The sequence below is a fragment of the Leuciscus leuciscus genome (genome assembly GCF_965113295.1).
Source record: "Leuciscus leuciscus genome assembly, chromosome: 4".
NCBI lineage: Eukaryota > Metazoa > Chordata > Actinopteri > Cypriniformes > Leuciscidae > Leuciscus > Leuciscus leuciscus.
Genome location: NC_138728.1, coordinates 29,919,665 through 29,931,681, shown reverse-complemented (window position 1 = coordinate 29,931,681; position 12,017 = coordinate 29,919,665). Strand labels below are relative to the sequence as shown.

General features: G+C 35.0%; 1 protein-coding gene across 2 annotated transcripts; it reads right to left on the bottom strand.

Moving 5' to 3' along the window:
* Window positions 1-260: 260 nt before the first annotated feature.
* Window positions 261-10,678, bottom strand: LOC309497677 (uncharacterized protein). Of its 2 annotated transcripts, none has more exons than XM_082167999.1 (4): window positions 10,607-10,678; window positions 9,318-9,502; window positions 1,393-4,647; window positions 261-1,153 (listed from the first exon to the last, which is right to left on the bottom strand). In XM_082167999.1, the coding sequence occupies exons 2-3, from the start codon at window positions 9,436-9,438 to the stop codon at window positions 3,767-3,769; spliced, it is 1,002 nt and encodes a 333-aa protein (XP_082024125.1). In that variant the 5' UTR covers window positions 9,439-9,502; window positions 10,607-10,678; the 3' UTR covers window positions 261-1,153; window positions 1,393-3,766. The 2 variants fall into 2 exon arrangements, with proteins under 2 accessions (XP_082024125.1, XP_082024126.1); XM_082168000.1 differs by lacking the exon at window positions 10,607-10,678 and adding an exon at window positions 9,987-10,584.
* Between the last annotated feature and the right edge of the window lie 1,339 nt (window positions 10,679-12,017).

Here is a 12,017-nt window from a genome sequence, read left to right as displayed (position 1 = left end):
TTTAATTTTTTTTACCTTTAATGCATGTAAACCTGTTGTAGGAGACTCCAAAACAACATTAGGAAACTTAGCATAATAGGGGCACTTTAAGCAAAAACTCACTAAATTTGTCTTTTTTTTTTTTTTTACAGAAAACAAAATATAACTTATGTAATTTTACTCTAGTAAATGCTTCTTTATAGATATTTGGACTGGAAACAAGGCAAAAATACTAAGTAAGAAAAGCATTTCTTGCAGTGAAGCAACTGAGATCCACGTGACACTATTATAAAGATGGCGTTTATTAAAGAAGAGAGTGAGGAAATGAAGACTGAAGAAGCGATCAGTGTGAAACAAGAAAATACTGAGGAACAAACAGGTTGGTTTCATTCTCAAAGCTGAACTCGATCATTTGATCCTTAATAAAATGTCCAGCTCAACATAAATGAATGATATTTTTGAAGAATGTCATAGTGTGTAACATTAAACCCAATATCTACTTCTGAACTGAAACAAGGAAAAACAGTAACAAAACATGGATCTTACAGTAACTAAAATTAGAGGGTCAAAACACTCATTAAACACTATTTTTCACCTTTTTGTGCGATCTACATGGAAGAAAACATTATTCAGATCCTCATTAAATTCAGAGGGTCAAAATATGCTTAATTTACAAGCTAAATATTATTATATTGACATATTAACATTCCTGATCACAACTATCAATAAATATTAATTGAATTAACCAGTAAGTAAGCCATATGTCAAAAACACCAACTAACAAAGTAATAAAACGTATATCGCTGACAGCTTGATGGAAAGAGTTACTGCATGTGGTCCACATTTGTTCTTCATTTACAGGGTTTTGGTGAGCAAATAAAACAGCTTGTAATTTTATAACAAACTAACATAATAGATGTCTTAAAAAAAAATATGTCAGCGATACAACAGCAGTATAACCTTTAGTTGTGTTCCTGTCTTTTTACTGACTACTGCTTCTCAAATCTCTCCGAGGTCAACGGGGGGATTTGCAAAAAGCTTATCCATTAAAGATGGGACAGTACCCACTTAATATGGACCAACTTACTACTTTGTGTGACAACCTGCAAGTATAATTCATTACTGAAAACTATTGGCTGACTCACATTATTACTGTCTTACTGAAATAGTTCTGCTTCACCTGATGGAGTTTTAGGACACCATTAGGTCACTTGATGGAGTTTTTCAGTTCCTTGCCACTGTTGCCTTTGGCTTGCTCAGTTGGGGATATTTTGGGGATATTTAATTTAATTTCATCAATCAATAAATTCCTCTTGAAACAAACTTTGTTGTATTATTTAAATTTAATACTGTGAAGCTGCTTTGATACAATCTGTATTGTGAAAAGCGCTATACAAATAAACTTGACTTGACTTAAGCAGCTGTGGGCCACTATTACCTAAATCTGTGTCTATTAATGCAAATTGTATGTTGTTTTTACTACTTTGTAAAACAAATCTTGCTCCATATTTTATCATTACTCAAAGTTTAATGTTACATCAGTCATTCGGGTTAGCGTTCTGCTAACGTTTGCACAGTTAATGACAGAGATGGGGGTCTCGAATCACATGACCTGACTCGAGTCGCAAATTTAAGGACTTGAGACTTGCTTGACTAAATTAAGAAAATGACTTGACTTTTGACTTGAGATCCAATGACTCGAGACTTGACTTGAACTGTTTTACTCGAGAATGACTTTATATACATTTTTATATAACCGCAACATCAATCGATGAACAAAATGAAAGCAACGGAACCATTGACGCCAGTCATCAGATTCTGCGCAATTGCGTGACGCTGCACAAACCCAGAAAAACAAAAACAAAACAAAAAAACATAGGCTACATCGCAAAGAACGCGCTAAATACAAAAACATCTCCCAGCAGTTTCTTTTTGGAAATAAACACTTGAAATTGACCATATTCAAACAAGAAGATTTGCTGTTCGCATAATAACTAGCAAGGGATATCAGACACGACCATCACAACCTCAAACTTCTTTCACCAAAAAGTAAGCAATGGCTTGTTTAACCTGTTTGTTATAGTTAATTTGACTAACGTTAAATCTAGAGAGAATAGTTGTCGAAACAGCATGTCTCTTTATACAAAATTACGTTTTCAAATGTAGCTTAAGGCTGACAATAGATTCAAATGATAATTAACGATGGCATATGTTTTGTATAACGTGCATAAATTCACACAGACATTTGCCACAGTTTCTTTCAAATCATGCTTTGAAGCCAAATATGTCGCTCTTTCCAATGACAAAAAAAACAACATAGAAAACTGTTAATGATGTTTTGTCGTGTTTTATGTTTCTCTTGAAGCAGGGTCAGATGTTATCAGGGAATTGGGGGGCAAAATGCCAGCAGAATAAAAAAAATGTGGTGGAAAAAAATGGCCCTAGTGTGAGTTATTTTTATATTTATAACATATGATATTAAAAGATATTTCCAGAATATTGGCGTGATTGCAAATGTGATAATGATATTATACAATAGTTCAGTAAACAAAGATTGAATATTATGATGTGACATTTTAGACATATAATATTCTGTTTTTGCTCTATTTCTCCAATGACAATAGTTCCAAACAAGCCACAGAAAAAGAGTTCTGAACAAAGTTTTTTTTTTGTGTGTGATTCAGTGACCTAGTTGCTTAGTTACAGAATGAATCTGCCGCTTTGAAGGAATCAGTTGAATGAATGCTTCTATGACTCGTACATTAAGACAGTGATTTGGCGCCACCTATTGGCGGTTTTAATTTCATTATTAAAAAATATATAATTTATAATTTTTTAGCATCAAATTTTTTGTATATTAAAATTATTATATTTATATCATTAATCTCATTACATTATTTATGGTGTTGTAATTGCAGTGTAAATGCATGGTTAGAACATAGTTAGAAAAAAAAAAAAACACCCGGACTGGAAATCAATTTAAAATCCAATATTGGCTCTTAGTGAGAAAGTTAATGTCTGCCGGTGATATTCCATAAAAAAAAAATAAGCAAAGTTAAACATAAGACAACTATAAACTATATTTACTATAAAACCAATATAATTAATACATCACACTTGTGAATTTACCTTCAAATGTTTTATCTTCAAAAATATTTGTATAATTGTTATAATAATAATTCCAAATGTTGATAATCATAAATACATGCTATGATAAATTATATGAATATTATTAATATTACGATATAAATGTATAAGAAAAGTAATAATTTCTGAGGGAAAAATAAATAAGATTGAGGCCAATATAAACTACACTTTTTTTCTGTTTGGTATTGTAACTTGACTTCGACTTGACTTACTTGAAGTGAACCACTGACTTGACTCTGTTGTGTGTACTGCGACTTAGACTTGCTTGAGTAGGGACTGGAGTCTTACTTGTGACTTGAACGTGTGACTTACTGCCACCTGTTTAATGATACAGTTAATGATACAGTTCCCGCATATGCACCTCAATTAATTAGAAATATATACATAGATTTGGATGGTGAAACACTTGTTAATGCTGATGTAGTGGAATTACAGTTGCAACATCTTAGTGGATGACAAACTGAGTGAAAACTTATCGCTGAAAAATGTCCTGCTCGAGTCAACCTTTACGATGGAGGTTCGGGTTTGAATGACTAGTTCTTCCAATGTTTCATCATCAGGCTAGCATTTAAATTGACATTGTTACTGTCCTTACAATATGTACAATTGCTGAGCTTCAGGAAGCCTCCAGAGCTGAGATTCAGATTATGGGCGTTTTGTTTCTGACACGTTCTGTAATCGGTAGACCAATCATAACACTGCTATTTCCAGGATGACCTCGCAAATGACGCTTCAGGTCTCTTCGATAAGTGAAGCTCATCTCACACTGAAAACATATGAAAGGTTTATCCCCGGTGTGAACTCTTGTGTGGACTTTAAGGGTCCCTTTTTCATTGAAACCTTTTCCACAGTGTTGGCAGGTGAAAGGCTTCTCTCCAGTGTGAAGTCTCACGTGAACATCAAGGTTTGATTTGCTTGAGCAAGTCCTTCCACAGTGATCGCACATGAAAGGCTTCTCTCCAATGTGAGTCATTACATGCCTCTTCAGTTGATTGCTGTCTGTGAAACTCTCTTCGCATTGTTGACATTTAAAGCAGTTTTCTCTCGAGTGAATCCTCATGTGGGAATTAAGGTTTATTTTACGTCTGAAACTCTTTCCACACTGATCACATGTGAAAGGCGTTTCTCCAGTGTGAATTCTTGTGTGGTCATTAAGCGTTCCCTGATGTGCAAAACTCTTTCCACACTGAGGGCAGATGAATGGCCTTTCTCCAGTATGAACTCTCATGTGGACTTTAAGATTTCCCTTTCCAGTGAAACCTTTTCCACACTCTTGGCAGGGGTAAGGCCGCTCTCCACTGTGAATATTCATGTGAGCTTCAAGGTTTTCGTGTTGGCTGAAACTCTTTCCACACTGAAAGCAGATGAAATAACGTGTACTCCCCGTCTTTTGAGCTCTTTCTTCCGAGGAAGTCTTTTCAGTCTGCGAGCTGTCAAGATAGTTTTCCACAGTTATGGAATCATGTTTCTCTTCTTCCTTTACATCAAGTTCTTGAATTTCCTCTTTCAGCGGCATCAGGTCTAAGGTGAAAACAGACAAATACAAGTTTAAGCCGAGTTTAATGGCACAAATAAATGCATACTCAGAGAGCGCTCCACAAGATATTTACGGATACTCCATGATGATCAGGTGGAATGCATGTTTATCATACAGATAAGTAAATCACTGATCTAAACTAATGTGCTTCTACACTGTACAACGCCCAAACATACAGACAGTATCACGTGCAGAATGCACACACACAGAAACATTGTCAATGCTTTTCTAATTTATCAATAAAATAGCTTAAAAACTGAAAGTTCTAGCTAGTGGTGCACGATATATCGGCCGCCGATATAATATCGGCCGATATGGTCATTTTTTTACACATCGGTATCGTTCCGATGTCAAAATATGGCTGATGTGAACATGCCGATAGTCATTCCTGTGTATTTGACGTGTGAAGTTGAAGATGAAGTTGACGATGCTGACTCGCGATCTTTGCAGTTGTGAACGCACCTGAGAGAAATGCACATTTCATACGGACGACATAAGCAGAGAACAGTCTGTTTTCTTTCATTTTGAATTGTTCTGTTTAAAAGTACACATTTTAAGCTTTCTATACATGTCTCAGGTCTGTGAGGCAAGTAGGCTACCTTATACGCTGAGTTTCATTCATTTATGAAACAAGCTCCAGTTCACGCGCCGGCGCCTCCGTGTCGTGATAAAATATTTTCTACTATATTTACTTCTTATTTATTAAATCCAGGCAATTGGTTGATGAAACATTGATCAAAATTAAGATACAATTAATACAAAACGAAATAAAATTTAAAAACAGGCTTTGTGCTTTCTGTTTGAGGTCTCTGTGGAAGTTTTAAAACAGTCTTTTAGTTCCGCTTTTAGAGTGCTCACGTCCGTAACGGATGTCACGTCCGTAACATTGATTTTTGTTTGTGTGTGAAATAAATTTCTAAATAAATGTGACTTATAGTCCAGTGTGACTTATATTGACTGATCGTTTTTTGCCTCGTAGATATTCGAATATATTCGAATACATTGCTTGATATTTGATACCCGTTCGAATTAGATTTTTCTCAAAAGTGACAGCACGTGTGATTTGTGGATGACTGATAAGCGCAAGTCTGGAGAAACTGGTGTTTATTTATTCATTATCAGTGTGAGAAACGTAGCCTTCATGTGTTACGTTATTGTGTTAATAATAACTAAAGTACCTAGTTATGTTACATTTTTATTTTGTATGAAAACTAGCGCGTTCGTTACCTATAGATTAAAAAGTACCCTTGTATCAGTTTTGCGCGAGCACTCTCTCACAAACACGGACGCACACACAGAGAGAGAGAAGATAATTGTAAAATGAAAATTGCCGGGCTAAGTTTAAACTGTTCTTGCTTGTTTTTTTTCTGTCAAAATGTCAGAAAGTATTTTGTATTATCCATCCGTGTTTTTAAAATTCGTTAAATGACGGACGTTTTAGGCCTACTGTTAACAGCCCTCATCATATGTCGGATTCGTCTAACTTAGGCCTACTACTTGATATTATTTTTATAATAAGTGATTCGTTATGCTATTATTGGACTCCTGTCTATTCATTGTCAACTGTTTTCTATAAATACGTTTGTATTGGCTAACATTTATTCAGCTAATGCGTGTCCTGTTTAAAATGTGCAATGTTCATACGCAAAGACAGCACGTCACAAATAGAAGCCCTTTTCCCTGTGCTATTTAGTATTATATTTGGATATTGGAATAATAAAATTAAGTAGCCTATCTTAATTGTACACAATGTTCCTATGTTTTTGTTTAGTTTTTTTACGTCGTGTGTCGTCCCATTGCCTATACTCATTGCCTTTTCATCCTTATTCATTGTGTGAATTCAGGACACACTTGTACGCTTTATAAAAATGTATTTGTATATAAATGTTATTTTTTTCTTCTTAAAATCTGATGACATATTTTGCACACAGGTAAAGCTGCCCAATATCAGTCATTTCTATCGTAAAAAAAAAAAAAAGTGTTTTGGAAAATAGCTCTTTATTTGATTATCATAAAAATTTGTTTTCTATAGAGATAGACATCGGTAAATATCGGTATCGGCCATAACAGCAATATTAATATCGGTTATCGGTATCGGCCACAATTTTCACATCGGTGCATCACTAGTTCTAGCATATCTTTCTGGTTTTGAAAGAACTAAACCCCATAGCTTCAATTAGTAGAGAGACGCCGCACAGACAGGTAGGAGTAATTCACACACACTATGGCTCTCTTACTAGGGGTGTGCACAATTATTAGAATTTTCGATCTATAATTATTATTCGAAAAATAAAATGCAACGTTATTTTACTACGTTACTTTTCTGGCCGTGAATGCAGTGAATCCATGATAAATCCCAAGCACTAACTCACAGTTATAATTAAATGCACTTGGTGGCGCTGTGGAGCTTGTTAAGTTGTTTGCATTTTATCACATAAGGTCGTTGGCTGCCTCACGAAGTTCGTAATTACTTGAAATTTATCTTACTAAATGATATTACAAAATGGATTTACTTTTGATCAAATTAATTCATTAATCTGAGTTATAATATCACCATCACAATGAGAAATCACATGAAATCCAAACAGCAGTCGAATGAGGAAAGACAGCTGTCCATCACTGCATTCACGACTGCAGGTAAACTCAGCTGGACCCCGCGTGGTCCGAGATGATAACTTATCTAATAGCAAAATTATTTTGAGACATAGCCTATACTTCCTTTTAAGGTTCGTTTCTCTGAAACGTCTGTCAGCGCAGCGCGTTTTCTCACTCGAGCATAAATTGCTGGCGGCGCCCCTGCATGTGGATATTATTGTTTTTCTGAACATAAACGTGAAACAACAAACACGATAATCATATGCTGACTCGAGTGTATGTGTACATTCTGTACGATATCTGGAATAGTCTGATTAGGCGTTTTTTTCCATGCATGCTGCTTGAGCTTAAATGCTTTTGTTCTATGGCCTATATTTTTTTGTTTAAAAATAGGTCTACTGTTTAATGTTTTCAACTAAAAGAAACATATATTGTAAACTTGTGTATATTGCCTAATCGTAAGCTTGTTCAGAAATGGTGACAAAAAAACAAACAAAAAAGTTTCGTTAAACGTCATTTAAATAAACAAATATTTAAATGCAATATTTTTTTAAAAAGCCCATCCCTCTCTCTTACCAATGGACTCAAATAAACATAATTTTACTGTGCAACATTATCTGTATTTTATTTTGAACTAGCAGAAATCTGTTAGAAATATAACGACCCATACACAATAGAATAGATTTTTTTTTAAAAGCTGTTATATAGGAGCAATACCTTTGTGGGCATCACTATGACATGCCGCAGATGTGCACAAGATTTTGGACAAAATTTGTTGGACTAACAAAACAAAAAAGGACTGAGAAATAAAAATGTGGAGATTGTTTTCAAAAGTTATATGCATTTTTGTAAAAATCTTTAAATGTTCAAACTTCTCCGGTGCCTTCAGGACATGATGATGTCCCATTTTTTGCCAATATGTCAAGTAGTTTAAAAGATGCAATATGTCAAATTTCAAAATGGCGGAAAGGCCATTTTTGTCCGATCCGGACAAAATTGCCATCCACGGATCTGACGTGACAAGGAATCCAAGGTGTGATTCCTGACAAACTGTTCAAAAGTTATTAACAAAGAGCCATTTACTGTATCTCATGACCCATAGGTGGTGTTTGACAAATTTGGCATGTCCCCTCGGATCATGGTGTTGATGAGTCCTACCACGTTTTGTGTCAATTTATCAAAGTTTGGTCAAGATACAGCCTCTGAACCAAAAGACAAATAAAAGAAATAATCTGTTTTGTTATTTCTGTGTGGCTTGGTCCAAAGATCATCGGAGCCAATTTGCAGAAGCATTGGACAACATTTTAAGGAGTAGTAATAATGAATACTGTACTGTACAAAATGGCCACTACTATAATGGGAGTCTTAATATAAGATGTTCAATGTAATCAGCATGTTGAGAGGAATTCGAAAAAAGAAAATAAGTTAGAGTCGGATTCCGAGCTTGAGTATCAGCTTGCGGACCTTTCCCGATCCCAAAATTTGCACTGCAAAACGCAGCAATGCTACTCAACTTTTAATGCTGATTAATTTAAATTGCCATAGTCTATAGCATGTTGTGGGGAAAAATGTTTAATGCATACTAGTGTTCCAATCAATCACGCTGAAACTATTCTTAGTATTGCTTTTATTTTTTTATTAATATATGTTCTGAACAGAACTTTTGTATACAAAGCATACTGAAATACTTTAGCCGCAAATTCATTCAGGGAGCGAAAGTGGAGCAGTGTTTCTGTTATCAGTGAGCAAGGAAATTGGAGCGGAGTGATTATTGAGTGCGGAGGGAAAAAATACTCTGGTTTGAAGGCAGCATTCGTGTTTGTCTGGTCATGTGATCTCAACATGTCTATCCATATGAGGGACCTGCTCCATGTCAAATGTCCTGCTATTTTAAATGTTCTCTCTAATTTAAACTTTAATTAGGATACTTCAAAACTATCCCTCCAAAAAAAACTTTTTCTATCACTCATCTACCAACTATCACTCATTTCTGTAGAGCTGGACATTTTAATATGGAAAGGATCAAATGACTGAGTTCAGCTTTGAGAATGAAACCAACCTGTTTCTTCATCGGTTTCTTCATCCGTTTCTTCTAGTTTCACTCTGATCGTTTCTTCTTGTTTCACTCTGATTGTTTCTTCAATCTCCATGTCCTCACTTTCCACTTTAATAAACGCCATCTTTATAATAGTGTCACGAGGATCTCAGTCGCTTCACGAGGAGTTTTTTCTGTGTTTGGACACTCTGTCATGATTAAAATGAGAGTAATTAACAGACAGAAAAATAAATTAAAACTAATTCTCTGTGCGTGTCTAAATCAGCTCTAGTTCAGTAGTTCAGTGCACTGGTAAGAGAGTCAGTGTGAGAAAATGAATGGACTTAAACATTAGCCAAAAAGTCATTGAAAAAAACCCTCAAAACTAGTACTATATATGAATAAAAGAGCACAAATTATATCGCCATAAACGCATATCATTACTATGATTCTATTGCTTAGACTTTGTTTGTTTAGTATTTATAAAATGTAGATTATAGACAGCACTTTTATTTAAACATTCGCTGTTCAACTACATGTTGAATCTTTGTCAGGCCGTCGGTGAAGGAGGGAACTCTGATTGGCTGTTCAGCTTAGTGCACGAGTCAGTGCCCGAGAATAACAGCAAAACAGCGAGAAGAAGAAGTCAAAACGGTACAGATAGAAGGCTGTTCTAATGTTACGTCATCTTACCTGAGTGTTTCTTTGCGAATATTTCAATATTAACTCGAGACGAGTGGAATAAAGAAAGTGTTTAGCAGGATTGATATTCAAAACGATAAGCACGCGCTGCTTTGTTTACGGTTTGTGTATCTGCAGCGTCGGTTTCCCTTTTTGAATGACGAGTATAGACGAATATATCTGCAGAAATAAACTGTTGTCTCATTCACACGCAGGCGCAGAACGCGCTTTCTAGCTAACAGTCGGTAGTGTGTTCAACAGTCTCGGTGTGTTCAAGTGCAGCTTTTTACCCCGAAGCGAGGCGAGGCGACAACACAGTCGGCTTTCATTAGCGCTAGTTCGTCGGCGTCGGCTTGGTGTGTTCCAGGCTTTAGACGCGGTGATTCGAGCGCTTAATCCGAATCACTGAATCACTTCGCGAAGCATTTAGTTAAATTTATTTGTTTTCCCAAAGGCTCAGTTTCTCCGTCACTACTGCGCTTTAGTCAAATGCTTAACGGTTCGTTTCTAGCACAACAACCTACAATTCAGTGATATATAACTAATCCCATAGCTCTCATATAGCTATAAAACAGTCTTGCAGGGTTTGTATCGATTGTATCAATGCACTTTTAACGCAGTAAAACACAAACCTTTCTTCAGCCGAAAACCGCAGCAAATGCAGGAACGTGGCGCAGCCTTATGACGTCACACCACCAAACCAAAATAAAAGTATATTCTTAAATGATCTAAATAGATATAAATGGGGAAAAATACAAATAACCAGAACAACACCCTAACTATCCCAGATATCACACAAAAACAAAGAAATTAAAAGGAAATATATATGACTATTTTTATTTTTTAAATTAATTCATTTGGGAATCAAATCTCCAACAAAGGGACAGTTCGAACAAAGGAAAGGACAGGGTTCCACATTTTATAAAATGAGTTAACAGAGTCTCTAAGGGAGGGTTTCATTTTTCTTCTAGGTTTAGAAAGAACATTAAGTCCTTGAACCATTAAAAAGTGAAGGGGGGCAAGAGGATTTCCAATGTAACAATATTAGTGTTCTAGCTACCAAGCAAAAGCAATAATATCAATCTTAAACTGTAATACAAATATAAATGACAATAAACAATTAAAACTTTTTTTTTAAAATCATTAAACTTTAAATAACAGGCTGAGAGTTGGACTAAGTGTATTGAAAAACAACAACAGTGAATCTCAAACTTTAATACAATAATGCATGACAACAAACAACAAAAAATCATTAAACTTTAAATAACAGGCTGAGATTTTTAGACAAAGTGTTTATTTGCAAATTATTCATTAATTCATTTCTTTTCCACATTATTCAGGGACGTTTCATTTTTTGAACAGCTTGTCCTCATTATTCACATTGGTTCTTATCACTGCCTTTATATCAGATGCAGACATGCTGAATTTCTTTTGAATGTAGTTTGAAAAAAAAAAAATTCTTTCTTTTTTTCTTCAGAAAATCACTTAAGTTTCAGTTCCACTCTTTAACACGGTTTGGGGAAAGTATTCGTTATGTTCCCAATTAATTTTTAATGGCATAGTGGTCAGCTTTAATGGCTTTAAACATTTCAGGTAAAATAAGTGAAGTTAAGGTAACACTTTGCGTCCTAAAGCCTTTATGTATAATGCATAATAAAGGTATTCATAATGTACATTGTAATGCATTATATCTTTTCATGAATAATAGTGACTAAAGTTTAAATGCATTATAAATATATTTGCAGATTCCTTGTTACAACTGAAATTGGTTGTTTGTCATGTGTTTTAATGCATTACACATTGTAAAGGCATAATAGAAGTACTATAATGTATTATAATTGACCATACAATGCATTATGAGGTGCATTACAAGGCATACTTGATGCGTGCCTCTGGTACACATTCGTCTAATTTGGTCTCCAAACAAAATGAGAAGCGCTGCATTCTAAAACTGACCCATAGTCCTTTGAGCAGAGAAATTAGAAACATTGTTCATTCTCATTGGTGGCATATAATTAAAAGTGATTATCAACTGAATGGTCT